Source organism: Triticum aestivum, chromosome 4B, assembly GCF_018294505.1.
Source record: "Triticum aestivum cultivar Chinese Spring chromosome 4B, IWGSC CS RefSeq v2.1, whole genome shotgun sequence".
Taxonomy (NCBI): domain Eukaryota; kingdom Viridiplantae; phylum Streptophyta; class Magnoliopsida; order Poales; family Poaceae; genus Triticum; species Triticum aestivum.
In genome coordinates this window covers 250,536,302-250,551,961 of record NC_057804.1, presented here as the reverse complement: position 1 = coordinate 250,551,961, position 15,660 = coordinate 250,536,302, and the positions used below count along the sequence as shown (strand labels likewise).

The 15,660-nt window shown below is 50.4% G+C and overlaps 1 protein-coding gene across 1 annotated transcript; it reads left to right on the top strand.

Moving 5' to 3' along the window:
- The first annotated feature begins 2,135 nt into the window (after window positions 1-2,135).
- On the top strand, window positions 2,136-15,168 carry LOC123090073 (proline-rich protein 36-like). The gene is made up of 6 exons (XM_044511541.1): window positions 2,136-2,153; window positions 2,420-2,498; window positions 2,637-2,903; window positions 2,996-3,067; window positions 13,375-14,323; window positions 15,112-15,168. The coding sequence occupies exons 1-6, from the start codon at window positions 2,136-2,138 to the stop codon at window positions 15,134-15,136; spliced, it is 1,410 nt and encodes a 469-aa protein (XP_044367476.1). The 3' UTR covers window positions 15,137-15,168.
- The last annotated feature ends 492 nt before the right edge of the window (window positions 15,169-15,660 follow it).

Genomic DNA, 15,660 nt, shown 5'->3' with positions numbered 1-15,660 from the left:
TAGTTTCATTCAAATCATGCAAGTTAGAGTCCAAAACAAGGGCAAAAGTGTTTGGAAAAGTAGATACATTGGAGATGTATCAGCTGCCCGGCGAGGACTTTGTGAAGGTTCGCCTAGCGCCCGAAAGGGAGATCTTGCCGGTGCCGGAAGAGGGCGAGCGCATCATCTTCCGGTTGCACTGCCTGCGCGGCCTCGGCCTGCCGGCAAGCGGCTTCCTCCGCGCCTTCCTCGACTTCTACGGCCTCCAGCCGCACCACCTCATGCCAAACACGGTGGTGCTGTTGTCCGCCTTCGTCACCCTCTGCGAGGGCTTTCTCGGCGTCCTCCCCACCCTTGAACTTTGGGGCGACTTCTTTTACTCGAAGCTCGGCACCGTCGTCAAGAGAGTGGCGGCGCAGTGCGGCGCCTTCCTTGCAGTGCGGAGGCCGGCTGCCGACAACCCGTTCTCGCCCATCACGCTGATACAGTCGATGAAGATGTGGCAGCAGTCGTACTTCTAGATGAAGAGCGTCCACCCGGAGGGCGACTGGGTCAACCTACCGGTTTACGCAGCCGGCCCGCCGACTGGAACCCGACCAACTGGTCGTACCGGCCTAGGATGTTGTCGAACGCCGGTGCCGCCGCCATTGCACGGCTCAAGGTGATGGTGAAGTCAAAGGGCCTCACCGGGCCCGACTTGCTGACTGCCTTCATGGCACGCCAGGTGCTCCCCCTCCAAGGCCGGCCGCACCTGATATGCCAAATGAGCGGGCACCGAGATCCCAACCGGATATGCACCAAGGAGATGTTGCACGCAGAGGTGGCTCACTTGGTGAATTACATTTTGAACTGCAAGCTCTCAAAGGCGGAGTGGCGGTTCGGCAAGGAGACGTACTTGTGCGCGAATCCATCGCCAGCGGTAAGTCTTCATTTCTTCTTTTGCTTTAGACATCGAGTTCTCTTCGGCTGTCTTGACCAATTGGCTATGAGACAGAGCACCCTCCTCCAGCCAGCAGCCGGTGCCTTAGGGCCGGTGCGTGAATTCCTCCCCGACCAGGAGGAGAGTGATGCGGACGACCCCGACTTGGGGGCGGCCGCCTTGGAGGACGATGCTATAGGCGGTGGTGGTGAGGCAGGTGGCTCCGGAGCCAGAGGCGACCTCGAGGACTAGCCTGATATTGACGACGAAGAGGCCGTCCCGCGCCGCAAGCCGGCGTCCGACCAAGTGGGCGCGAGCTCATCCACCGCGTCGGCTGCCCGAGGCAGTGCGCAAAAGCGTCGGGCCCCGCCGTCGATGTATGGCAGCCGGCCGAAGAAGCCCAAGAGCTCGGCCGCGGCGACCAAGCGGGAGGAAGCGTCCGCGAAGGCGAACCGGTTTCAAAAGGTTGTGAAGGAGCCCCAAATAGTTTCTGCGTAAGTACTGGCTTCTTAACGCGTTCTTTCTTCTTTTTCTTGCAAATGCTCTTCTGAGTTTTTCTTCTGCTTGCCTCAACAGGGCTCCGCTCTCTCTTAAGCGGTCAGACGCCGCCTCCGTGGTTAGAATGGCGGGGGGATCCACCAGCACCCACCGCGTGGACCCGCGCGCCAAGCTCCAGGCGGCAACGGAGAGGAACACATGGGAGGCGCGGGAAGAATAGGAGGCGGAGCGGCAGAAGGCGGCTGCCGCCAAGGCGGCGCAGGAGGAGGCGGACGAGGATGCGAAGGAACAGGCCGATACCGTGGCCAAGGCCCAGGCGGACGCCGCGGCCGCAGCGCAGGCGGGAGAGGCCACACGCGGCCAACCCCCACAGCTCGTCATCCCCCTCCGCGTTGTGGCGCCCGCGCCTGAAGCCTCGGTGGTCCCGCCTAGGGGAGCCGGCAGTGACCAACCGGTCATGGAGAGGGAGGGGGCGACAGCATTGCCCTGGGGACAGAGGTGACTCCCCAGGCGCTGACTGCAGCAAGACCAAGGCAGCCAACCCAACGCGCCACCCGCGTCTCTGGCTGGCGGTGGACCGGCGGCAGGAGCGGACCTTGTTGTCCGATCTCCGGCACGCCAGTGCGCGGGGAAGGCAACCTCGACACCGCATCCGCAGGGAGCCAGGGGCGCCAGTTCATCGACCCAGGAGTTCGAGGCGACCAGCGTCAACTCGTCGGACTGGACGCCTGGGGACGAGATGGCCGTGCTGAACGAGGTAGCACAGGACGTCCGAGCCTGTCTCCAGGCTCAGGCCACCGCCCTCCGCAGCTACAACTAGGAGTTCCTGGCGACGTGGACGGCCATCCGGGTAAGCCTATTGCTTATTTATTCTTGGATTCTTCTGTGGGGGCGCGCCAGTGCACCCACTGGGTGTAGTACCCGAGTTCCAGGTCGGCTAGTGAGCAAGCGGCCTAGAACTTCTAAGTAGACTCGGGTGTTGACTTGTTTTCTCTTGTTCATGTGTCCTTCTTGCAGGACTAGCATAACCTCCGTGCAGCCACCTTCAACTCCCACGTCCGGGAGCTGACTCAACGGACCGCCGACTTGTCTGAAAGCCGAAGTAAGTATTCCGCCTTCTTTCTCTCAGTGCACCCACTGGGTCTAGTCCCCGAGATTCGGGCCGACTGCTGAGCAGTCAGGCCGGATCTCTTATGGTGACTTCTTGCTTGCTAATTGTTCTTCCTCGCTATCTTTGCAGAGGCTAACACCGCCCTGCAGCAGCAACTAGGTCAGGCCCAAACCGCGTTGCGCTCCAAGGAGGCGGAGTGCAACACGGTGGCCCAGGAACGCTACCGCCTGGCCAAGCAGCTGGCTGACCAGGAGAAGCGTCACCAGGCAGCCCTCCATGCGGTGAAGGATAGCGAGACCGCCCTTCAAGGCGAGTACAAGACCCAGGCGGCGAACTGGGTCGAGTCTGAGCGAGCGCTGAGTGACGGCTACGGCCAGGTTGAGGACATGGTCGACGGTAACTTGTCTTCCTCCTCTATTTCTTTCGTCTGCTGCCTGGTCATTCTGTCCGGCCTCTGACTTCATATTCCCTTTTTCTTCTTTGTGCAGAGTACTTCCCTGGCTACTCCGTCGCTGCCAGCCAAGCCATCGAGGCCCACCACCAAGCGCGGAGGCACGCTGGTGCTGAGATTGCGCCGAATGCTCGCCGGACACTTGAGGAGTAGCTCCTGGCCATCGAGGCCCATCTCCAGCCGGCCCACCAGATGCTCCACCGCCTTCAACGCGTCAGAGCCTAGGTGCTTTCTGCCCTCTGGCCTGACACGCCGGCGCCATGTACTCCCAGTCGGACTGCCGACTGGCTGGAAGTGGCAGTCGGCCGCTTCGAGGCGTGGAAGGCTTCTTTGGCCCGGGCAGGCGCCAGGCGGGCGTTGGAGTTTGACAGGTGGCCAATGAGGAATTGGTGGCAGTGCGGATCTAGCTGAGTTGGCCATGTTCCGACAGGTGGCCAATGAGGAATTGGTGGCAGTGCGGACGGCTATCATTCATCACGCCGCGGCGATCGCCGACTACACCGACACCAGCATCTTCATCCCCAACTTGAACGAATACGGTTGAGGTGCCGATGGACTGGTTCGGGCTGAACCCGGAGCATGGCGAGGACTCGTTGGAGGAGATCGACTCCAGCGACGAGGGCGAGGACGAGGAAGACGAGGACGGTAAAGACGCCGCGCCAGATGGTGGAGCAGACGTCTAGCCTCAACCTGATCGTGCCTCCAGCAACGAGGCACGTGCGAACACGTCGACTGCTGCTGTGACGACCAAACCGAGACTCGCCACCTATCCACTCCACCATTCAGCGATGCCGTCTCCATCGACATGTCAGGCTCGCCAGTTGCTCCCTTGGTCTATGCAGCCACTTTTATCTTTACCTTCTTGCCCAGCAATCTTTTAGGCAATGTCTGTTAAATTTGCGCAGTTCCACCCACCGGGGGTGTATTCAAACTATGTTGAATTCCGGCTTGAAAAAGCCTTTTGTGTAAATATTGTCTTGCATGTGCTATGCTTGTGTCGGGTTCCGACTTTGCCTGCTTTTAATCCTTTCTGACTTTTTCCTTTGCTGCCCTCCCTTGGCCGCCGCCTTCCCAGCCGAACAGCTGCTCTGCAGTCTATGGCTGGGAAAACACCTAACCATTTGGGAGGGAAAGTACTTCAGCCTTCTTAGATCATGGCAAGGTAAGTGGGAAGCCGGCTAGCCGGCTGCTTAGCAGTCGGTCGGCAGGGCGGGGAGCCAACTTGTGTTATGTAAGCTCATTGGTCCTTAGCCATTTTTCGTGTGGGCATCGTTTCCTGCCTTTGACTCTTGCCAGTCGGGCAGCCGCTCTGCGAGCTGCGACTTTCAGCAAGAGAGGGCTTAGACGCCGGCACACTACTTGTCTGACTGTAGGTAGTGCTAACGTAATTCAAGGTGGCAAGTCCCCGGGCCGACTGGTCAAACCCGGTGCAGGACGAAAGAACAAATGTAGTAACACATTCAGAGGCATAATACTCATCATATAAATAAAAGAAGGTAGTCTACGAGTGCTCCTTGGGGGGGTGTCTTGTACTTAATACAAAAGATAGTGTGGTACATACTGCATCAACTATAAAATCTTCTAAGGAGATTGGAGTTCCAACTCTGTCGGCGTCCTGGACTTGGGGGAATCCAGTCCTGCCTGACTGCGGCCCACCCCATGGCTCCATCGACGGCCTGGTACAGCCCACCTTCGACATCTACACCACAAGACCCTCGCGAGAAGCCAAGCCTCGCGAGACGGATGACGCCAAGACCCCTGAAGGAGTTGGCCTCCTCAGGAGGGCTCCTGAGGGGCGTAGGGATCTATGCAGCTACCTCATGAGGCTCAGCTGACGTGAGCCATGACGACCAAGGCCAGGCGAGCGCAGAGCGCGGGTTTCCTCTTTGGTGCAAGGGAGGCAAGCCACGGGCACAGAGTCCCAAGGAATCAACCAAAGGTTTCCACTCTGGTGCGACGAGACCAAGACCGCCAGGACGACAAGATGGAGGTCATCACCGAGCCCACCGCAGCATCACGACCAGAGGCTTTTCGCAGGCGAAGACTACTTTTGTAAGGGTAGACTGTACCGCTTGTCCCCTTTCAAATCCCGCCATTGTGGAATCCCTTCCCTCTCATATTTGGGAAGAGGAAGGCGACTATATATAGGACCTAGCCACCACCATAGGGAAGGGACGATGGACCGAAACCAGAACAAGTAGAACACCACACCAGCTCAAGAACACCTCACCTCGTGAAGCTTGTTCATCCTTGTAACTAGTTCATCCATAGTCCCTCGAGGCTGGAACACCCTGGATGTAGCATTCCATAATTGTAACTCCAACTCTTGCCATTTCCGGCTATGTGTTGTGATACTTCCTTCGTGGTTGGGTTTTTGTCTTTCGTTTTGCATTTTATTCATGTCATGCATCTCATCTCATAGCATCATGAGCATTGCGTCTACATGTTTTCTTAAAGCATGCATCCGTTCGTAGTTGCCACGTTTTCCCCTTGCCTTCGTTGATCGATCCGAGTCCAACCGAGTTTTCGACTCCCTCTTGTCTGATGGTTTGACCCTCTCTACACTTTGCTCAGACCCCCTCGCGCGCGTCCGTAAGCTGACCCGAACCCAACCCGGGTTGTTGTTACCGATGGGTCCAAATCATCCCCTAACAACTATAAAACATCTCCATTCTCTTATTTGGACTCCCCTAACCTTTTATTCTCGATCGTCTGATTGTGATCCGATGATCAATTTGTTCCAAGCCTCCCCAGGCCATATGCTATTTATAGCAGTCTAACCCTAGACTTAGGCTGTCCCATCCATCCTCCCCTGCCCAGTCGGCCACCGCCACTCTCTTCCTTGGGATCGCTCCCGATACAAAAATCCACCAGGCCAACCACCTCCTCCCCTCGATCCTCCCAGATCCACCTCTCCAACTAGCCTCTGACCACCTCCCTGGATTTCCGCGCCACCCAAATCACAGCAGCCAACCACCATCCTCATCCCGATCCAGGACGAGACGAGCTCCTCTCGTGTGCGCCTCCACTCGACCCCGTCGCCCTCTGCCTTCATCCTGCACCGCCAGTAGTAGCAATCCCCCGAGCTCCAGTTCACCTTGCTGCCGCCAGGAACCGGCATCCCGGAGCCGGATCCGTCAAGTCCCCGACCCGCTCGACCTCCAAGGTGCCATGGACGACCTCCCCGCCGCTGTGTCGTGCTTCCTCCCGTGAACATGCAACCCGTACTCGTCGCCACCTCGACCGCCCCTCTCCTCCTCTAGCTCCTCATCAGCGTCCCTCGCCGGAGAAGAGAGCCTCCAGCAGGACCCCGGAGGCCGCGCCCTCTGGCAACCCTGTCGTCGGCGACCACGACCAGGACCGGCCTTGTCCCGCTCCTCTCCTCCCCTGTCTCTTCCTTCCTCCTCGTGCTTCTCTCTCACATCTCTCTCTCACAGGAAACCACCTTGGCCGCCGCCCGTTCGTCACCCCTCGTCGGATCCACGACACCTACCTCGACCTGCTCCCTTCCCGGCCAGATCCGCCGCCGACCCGCATCGCCAGCCGTCGTCCCTGCCGCCAAGTGCACACTATGGCCTCTGCATCCTCTGCATCGAGCAGGTGCTCGCCTGCGCGTCCCGCTCGAGTCTCTCTGCTTGTTGGCCGCGCACTCATCCAGCGCCTCACTTGGACCGCGTCGCCAGGCCCAGCAGCCCCCCTGCCGGCCTCACCTCTCCACAGACCGGGCCAAGGCCCACAGGGTAAGCAGCGCCCCAGCCCCTCCTGTGCACTGTTGGCCCAGCAAGATTTAGCCCGATGCATGTTTTTCCCTGTTGCGATTTTAGCATTTATCCCAGGATTTACAGCTTTGTAGAAACACCCCTAGAGTTCATGCATTTAATAACTCACAAGTGGTGCATCATATGTAAAAACTTTATATATGTAAAATGCATAGTTTTTCATCTAGTTTCATAATCTGCTGCTTTCATCCATGTTAAATATGTTTAACTTGTTGTTTGTTTAATTTTGCATAAATGCCATGCTAAAATGCTTTATTTCATAACTAATTAACCGTAGCTCCGAATTTAATAAACTTTATATGTAAATGGGGTGGAAAAATGCATAGATTAACTTGTTGCACTTTATTTTCCTGTTTATCAACAATAAAATATGGTTTTAGGCAGAACAGTACCAATTTCGTAAAATGGACATGAGGACTTTCCGGGATTGTTGTTTGTCGTCCCGGCCTCATTTAAACTTGTCTAGTTAGGTAGTTTTATTATGCTTCACCCCTTGCCATGTTTAATAACATTTAATGTTGTTGTGTACCTAAACGACAGCGAACTAAATAACTCGAATGTGGTGTTTCATCAATATGCAACTCGTTGCATATTGAGCTCCACTTAATTTGTAGTATTGTTTGTGCACTTTGCCATGCCATACCTCATTAAACCAGGCATGCATCATACTTGGTTGTGCATCGTGCCATGTTTATGTGATGGTGGTTTACCTTGTTGTTTGCTCCTTTCCGGTTTGCTTCTCTTGTTAGCTTTGGTTTCATTCCAGAGTTGTGAGGATTCGTTCGAATATGTTCGTTTGTCTTCTTCATGGATTCAGTCTTCTTCCTAGCGGGATTTTAGGCAAGATGACCATTACCCTCGATATCACTTCTATCTTTGCGTGCTAGTTGCTTCGTTCTATCGCTATGCTGTGCTACCAATCACTTGTTTACCATGCCTCCCATATTGCCATGTCAAGCCTCTAACCCACCTTCCTAGCAAACCGTTGTTTGGCTAAGTTACCGCTTTTGCTCAGCCCCTCTTATAGCGTTGTTAGTTGCATGTGAAGTTGAAGATTGCTCCATGTTGGAACATGATTATGTTGGGATATCACAATATCTCTTATTTAATTAATGAATCTATATACTTGGTAAAGGGTGGAAGGCTCGGCCTTTTACCTGGTGTTTTGTTCCACTCTTGCCGTCTTAGTTTCCGTCATACCGGTGTTATGTTCCTTGATTTTGCGTTCCTTACGCGGTCGGGTTTATGGGAACCCCTTGACAGTTTGCTTTGAATATAACTCCTCCAACAAGGCCCAACATTGGTTTTACATTTGCCTAACAACCTACTAACTTTCCCTTGGGCAGGACAACCCAAGGGTCATCTTTAATTTAAACCCCCCAAGGCCAGCGCTTCTCTAAGTGTTGGTACGAACCGAGTAGACTGCGGGGCCACCTCGTGGAAACTTGAGATTTGGTTTTACTCGTAGGATATCTCATCTGGTGTGCCCTGAGAACGAGATATGTGCAGCTCCTATCAGGATTTGTCGGCATAGTCGGGCGGTCTTGCTGGTCTTGTTTTACCATTCTCGAAATGTCTTGTAACCGGGATTCGGAGACTGATCGGGTCTTCCCGGGAGAAGGAATATCCTTTGCTGATTGTGAGAGCTTGTGATGGGCTAAGTTGGGACACCCCTGCAGGGTATAAACTTTCGAGAGCCGTGCCCGCGGTTATGTGGCAGATGGGAATTTGTTAATGTCCGGTTGTAGAGAACTTGACACCTGAATTAATTAAAACGCATCAACCGCGTGTGTAGCCATGATGGTCTCTTCTCAGCGGAGTCCGGGAAGTGAACACGGTTTGGGTTATGTTTGGACGTAAGTAGTCTTCAGGATCACTTCTTGATCACTTCTAGATGACGACCGTTGCGTAGTTTCTCTTCCTACTCTTGTACTCGCCTGTTATCCACCATATTTTGCTTATCAATTGTTGCAACTCCACCTCATTACCTTGTCCTACCTTGAAGCTTAAATAGTCTTGATCTCGCGGGTTTTGAGATTGCTGAGTCCTCGTGACTCACAAGATACTACCAAACAATTGCAGGTGCCGATGATACCAGTGCAAGTGATGCAACCGAGCTTAGTGGGGAGTTCGATGAGGATCTTGGTTGTTACATGTTTCTTTTCTGGGTGATCAGTAGTGGAGCCCAGTTGGGACGATCGGGGATCTAGCATTTGGGGTTATCTTCTTTTCATTTGGATTTGTCCATAGTCGGACTATGTGTGTATTTTGGATGATGTATGACTTATTTAAGTATTGTGTGAAGTGGCGATTGTAAGCCAACTCTATTTATCCCTTTCTTGTTCATTACATGGGATTGTGTGAAGATGACCCTTCTTGCGACAAAACCACAATGCGGTTGTGCCTCTAAGTCGTGCTTCGACACGTGGGAGATATAGACACATCATGGGCATTACAAGTTGGTAATCAGAGCCATCCCCGAGTTAGGAGCCCCCTTCTTGATCGAATCACTGACGTTGTTGAGTCTAGAAAAAAAATATTTTGAGTCTTAGGATTATATATATCGGAGAGTAGGATTATTTTTACTCCTCAGTCCCTTCGTCGCTCTGGTGAGGCCTCCTGACGTAGATGTTTTGACTTTCCTCTCCTCAAATTTCACTAAAAAATTAGGATCACGCGGGTATCTTGGGATCGTTCCGATATTCTTGTGACGAGAACATTGTTCTTGGTGCCTCCTGACATTTAGGAGTTGTGGCAGTGTCCCGGGGAGTTTAGCTACGAGGTGTTGTCGTCACAATTTTATTGATGCAGTTCTGGAATACCTGAGTTTCACCGACATCGAAAATCTCTTGTATGCAGCTAGTGGTAAGATAACCTCGACGCCACCCAGTACTGGGGCAGGTGTTTGGGAGTATTGCCATAGCTTGTATAACGGATGCTTTTCGAAGGTTGAGGTACACTATTTCCAGAGTTTTCTTGGTTATGTGTTGACGAATGGATACAGTTGGATGTAGGGATTGTTAGTTTGGGTGAGATATTTATTGCTTCCCTTGTATCCCCAACACCAGATTGCATAACCAGAAAGTTTCGGGAGTTTTATAGGTGGGAATTCAAGTAGCTCTAGTTTTTTTTTCTTTCCGACAGATGCATGATATGAGATTGGGGTTCGACGTCTAGTGGTTCGTCTATCCACGGTCGTTTTTTACAGTGGTCTTGTTGTGTCTTAAGAGTCCTTGGCTATGCTGACTCGGGGACGCTTCGTATGTCATGTGCACTGCCTTGTACATGGTGCTGCTGTATGATCGAGCCCGTGTGGGCCCCACCACGAAAACTTCGGACGAAATCTCTATCATATGTTTGTTTCCGGTTTATTCTGCAAGACAAATCCTTTGTTTTGTTTTATTTGTGGTATTCGAGTTGCTTCGATGTCAAGTGTTGATCCACACCTTCCCTAAACGGTGTTCTCATATTGCTATGTGAATACTAATCCTTCTTGATCATTGAGGTTGTCATGTTAATTCTTTTCCAACCGGCGTGCTTCTCTTCAAGTGGATCCGATCATTTCAACATCCGCAAGATCAGTTCTAAGTTTTCTCAACGGTATCCATTCCATCTGCCCCAAGTTGCCTTTGTTTTTCCGCCCTCCCACCCTTTTCTTCAAGGACTCAGATATCTTCAACAAGTATCCTTTTATAGATGGGAAGTCTCTCCATTCTTTTCCGTCAATGTTCTTATCCGGTGATACTCAGGAAGATACTAACGGAGCTTCAAGTTCATTATTCTTCGTTCTCTTTTCTTCTCCGGTGGATTCAATTCAAGCTTTGTCGATCATATCCTTTCCTTGTTTCATATGTTTCTCATGCCGGTGCACTCATTCACCTCTTGTTATTTATTTGTTCCGGAGTGTTGAAGATATCTCAGAAGAATCATGTCTACATTCTTAATCCATTCAAGTTACTTCGAGGTTTTTATCTCATTTAAGCTATTTAATTCAACCGGTGCAATCCCCCCCTTTCAATCAATCGTTCAACAGTAGTGGACTCTAACCCACAGGTCTTTTTACAGGATCTTACCTGAGTCTTCTAATTTTCCCGGAGCCATTCCCAAATTCTTTTCGAAGTTTGACGTAAGAATGAATTTCATCAGTCAGATGTTTTCCAAAATCGATTTCAAATTATTTTTCATTGTTGGCTCAACCTCTTTGTTTTTCATTCTCCCGGAGTATCTCAACAATTCATGGTGGTGTTTCTCATCGTCATTCTCAACACGGAAGACCGAGGAAGACATTTCTCCTAAAATCTTGGTCCATTCTCTTGAAGGTTCATGGTTCTAGCTTCATGTCACCCTCATAATTGTTTTTGATTGTGACAATTCTTTTCTTACCATCAAGAGCATTTCATGAGTTGTTTCCATTTCTTACCTCCGAAGGCCATCATGTCATAATTCTTCAACCTCAGCTTGTAGCTATTGTTCTCCACATCTTACCGGTGAATCGTTCAAATACCCTCTAATCAGTTTCTGATCTCTTCGTTCTCATGTATCTAAATCCCCTCAAGTATCTTCATTCGTTTTCCAATTCTTCTCGGTGAATTGTGCTTTTTCTACTTTCATTTTCAATTCTTACGGTGGTTCTTTCAACATTCCTCTTCTGTTGTTATCGTATCAATTAATTCGTTCTTTCCGAATCCTACCGGTGGTTTGTTCAAGTTTTTCCCAAGTTTGCGCTATGTTTATCCTAATCCCTCAAGAAGAATAAGTAGTATGCCAAATCCATTGCTTGTCATTCATTTAAGTTGATGAAGGATAAGCATACAATAAATGTTATTCTTATTTCCTCGAGGTGATTCAATTCTTTTCTTTCGGAGATTGTTCATAAGGAAGTAATTCTCAGTTCTAGTGTTTCATCTTTTCCTTTTCCAAAGTTCCAAGTTTTCTCGGTTATATCGCCGCGAAGCTCCATCTAAATCGTCGCAAGGCTTCACCTTCTGTTTTCAACTTCTCTTTCTTTCTATCATCATTTTATTACCGGAGTTCTTCATGGAGGCTCTACATGGTGGTTCGTCAAGGATTCCTTTCATTCTTCAATTGTTCTTCAAGGTTTCTCTTGAAGTTATGACCCACCAAGTTATACTCAAAATTAAACATGGTGCTCAACACATGTTTTGTTTTGAGGAGCTCAAGTATTCTTCATCTTGCATTCCAAAGTGCAATTCCTTCTACCTTATCTTTGGAGATGGTGTTATATCATTCTTGACAATTTTCATTCATGTTTCGCGATTCACATGTTGTTAGGAATGAGGTATTTTAAACCCATCATTTTATTGCTTGGAGTTATCTTGGTAAAGATATCACCTAAAAGCCTTCCCGAAGGAATATTGCTAATTGTGGTGCTTATTAATGACCCAAGCTCTCCAATTATCCTCTTGGTGAAAGAAGTTTCTCTTATCTTCATTGATCTCAACCAATCAATCATTTCTATTAGTGGCCGGTTGTCACATCATCATTTTGAGATGTTTGCCATAAGCCCATAACAAGCTTGTGCTTTTCATTGTTGATTTTCCAACAAATCCGTTCAATTCTTCTTTGCAAGGGTGCTTTCCAAGTTCATTTCTGGCAGAAGATGTCATTTGCTTCTCCGTCCCTTTATCCCAACAATCTAGCTTCTATTCTTTCGTTCCGGGGGCATTGTGATGTTGCTCTCTTCACTCATCATCTCGATTTGAGGATCGTGTTCTTTTCATGCTTATCCATTTAACCGGAGTGTTGTGTTCTCATTCAAGTTCTTTCATTTTATCAAGTCATGCGTCTCTTTTCAACCGGAGTGCTGCCCGAATTCTTTATTCTTATTCCTTGTCCAGCTAATTTTAACCGGAGTGGCTTCAAAATCTACCTTGTCCCCTAAGCTCCTGGTTCTCATCATATTCCTTGTTCCTCTTGTCCAATGGACTGTTTGCAATCTTGGTCATCTCCGTTGTTTTGTTTCTTTCAATTTGTTCAACCTCTCAAGGTTCGTGGTTTCACTCGTTTGTCGAAGAAGCAACTTAGTTTTACATCTTCTCTTCCTCTTCCGTTTCTCTTCGGTCCATCCTAGATCTCGGGATGAGATCCTCTTGTAGTGGTGGAGTATTGTAATGCCCCGGATGTAGCTTTCCATAATTGTAACTCCAACTCTTGCCATTTCCGGCTATGTGTTGTGATATTTCCTTCGTGGTTGGGTTTTTGTCTTTCGTTTTGCATTTTGTTCATGTCATGCATCTCATCTCATAGCATCATGCACATCGCATCTGCATGTTTTCTTAAAGCTTGCATCCGTTCGTAGTTGCCGCGTTTCCCCCTTGCCTTCGTTGACCGATCAAAGTCCAACCGGGTTTTCGACTCCCTCTTGTCTGACCGTTTGACCCTCTTTACACTTTTCTTAGACCCCCTCGCGCGCGTCCGTAAGCTGTCCCGAACCCGACCCGGGTTGTTGTTACCAATGAGTGCGGATCATCCCCTAACATCTATAAAACATCTCCATTCTCTTATTTGGACTCCCCTAACCTTTTATTCTCGATCGTCCGACTGCGATCCGATGATCAATTTGTTCCAAGCCTCCCCAGGCCATATGCTATTTATAGCAGTCTAACCCTAGACTTAGGCTGTCCCATCCATCCTCCCTTGCCCAGTCGGTCACCGCCACTCTCTTCCTTGGGATCGCTCCCGATCCAAAAATCCACCGGGCCAACCACCTCCTCCCCTCGATCCTCCCAGATCCACCTCTTCAACCAGCCTCCAACCACTTCCCTGGATTTCCATGCCGCCCAAATCGCAGCAGCCAACCACCATCCTCGTCCTGATCCAGGAGGAGACGAGCTCCTCCCGTGTGCGCCTCCACTCGACCCTGTCGCCCTCTGCCTTCGTCCTGCACTGCCACCAGTAGCAGTGCCCCGATCTCCAGGTCACCTTGATGCCACCAGGAACCAGCGTCCCGCTGTCGGATCCATCAAGTCCTCGACCCGCTCGACCTCCAAGGTGCCATGGACGACCACCCCGCCGCTGTGTCGTGCTTCCTCCCGCGATCAAGCAACCCATCCTCGTCGCCACCTCGACCGCCCCTCTCGTCCTCGAGCTCCTCATCAGTGTCCCTCCCCAGAGACGAGAGCCTCCAGCAGGACCCCGCAGGCCGCGCCCTCCGGCGACCCCGCCGCCGGCGACCACGACCAGGACCGGCCTTGTCCCGCTCCTCTCCTCCCCTGTCTCTTCCTTCCTCCCCGTGCTTCTCTCTCACATCTCTCTCACACAGGAAACCACCATAGCCGCCGCCCGTTCGTCACCCCTCGTCGGATCCGCGACACCTACCTCGACCTGCTCCCTTCCCGGCCAGATCCGCCGCCGACCCGCATCGCCAGCCGTCGTCCCTGCCGCCAAGTCGACGCCGTGGCCTCTGCATCCTCTACATCGAGCAGGTGCTCGCCTGCGTGTCCCGCTCGAGTCTCTCTGCTCGTTGACCACACGCTCGTCCAGCGCCTTGCTTGGAACACGTTGCGAGGCCCAGCAGCCCCCCCTGCCGGCCACACCTCTCCACCGACCAGGGCAAGGCCCACTGGGTGAGCAGCCCCCTAGCCCCTCCTGTGCACTGTTGGCCCAGCAAGATTCAGCCCAATGCGTGTTTTTCCCCTGTTGCGATTTTAGCATTTATGCCAGGATTTGCAGTTTTGCAGAAAAACCCCTAGAGTTCATGCATTTAATAACTCACAAGTGGTGCATCATATGTAAAAACTTTATATATGTAAAATGCTTAGTTTTTCATCTAGTTTCATAATCTGTTGCTTTCATCCATGTTAAATGTGTTTAACTTGCTGTTTGTTTAATTTTGCATAAATGCCATGCTAAAATGCTTTATTTCATAACTAATTAATCGTAGCTCTGAATTTAATAACCTTTATATGTAAATGGGGTGGAAAATGCATAGATTAACTTGTTGCACTTTGTTTTCCTGTTTAACAACAATAAAATATAGTTTTAGGCAGAACAGTACCAAATTCAAAATATGGACGTGAGGACTTTTCGGAATTGTTTTTTGTTGTTCCGGCCTCATTTAAACTTGCCTAGTTAGGTAGTTTTATTATGCTTCACCCCTTGCCATGTTTAATAACATTTAGTGTTGTTGTGTACCTAAACGAGAGCAAACTAAATAACTCAAATGTGGTGTTTCGTTAGTATGCAACTCATTGCATATTGAGCTCCACTTAGTTTGTAGTATTGTTTGTGCACTTTACCATGCCATGCCTTATTAAATCGGACATGCATCATACTTGGTTGTGCATCGTGCCATGTTTATCTGATGGTGGTTTACCATTGTGTTTGCTTCTTTCCGGTTTGCTTCTCTTGTTAGCTTCCGTTTCATTCCGGAGTTGTGAGGATTCATTCGACTACGACCGTTTGTCTTCTTCATGGATTCGGTCTTCTTCCTAGCGGGATTTCAGGCAAGATGACCATTACCCTCGATATCGCATCTATCATTGCTTGCTAGTTGCTTCGTTCTATCGCTATGCTGCGCTACCTATCACTTGTTTACCATGCCTCCCATATTGCCGTGTCAAGCCTCTAACCCACCTTCCTAGCAAACCGTTGTTTGGCTAAGTTACCGCTTTTGCTCAGCCCCTCTTATAGCGTTGTTAGTTGCATGTGAAGTTGAAGATTGCTCCATGTTGGAACATGATTATGTTGGGATATCACAATATCTCTTATTTAATTAATGAATCTATATACTTGGTAAAGGGTGGAAGGCTCGGCCTTTTACCTGGTGTTTTGTTCCACTCTTGCCGTCTTAGTTTCCGTCATACCGGTGTTATGTTCCTTGATTTTGCGTTCCTTACGCGGTCGGGTTTATGGGAACCCCTTGATAGTTTGCTTTGAATAAAACTCCTCCAGCAAGGCCCAA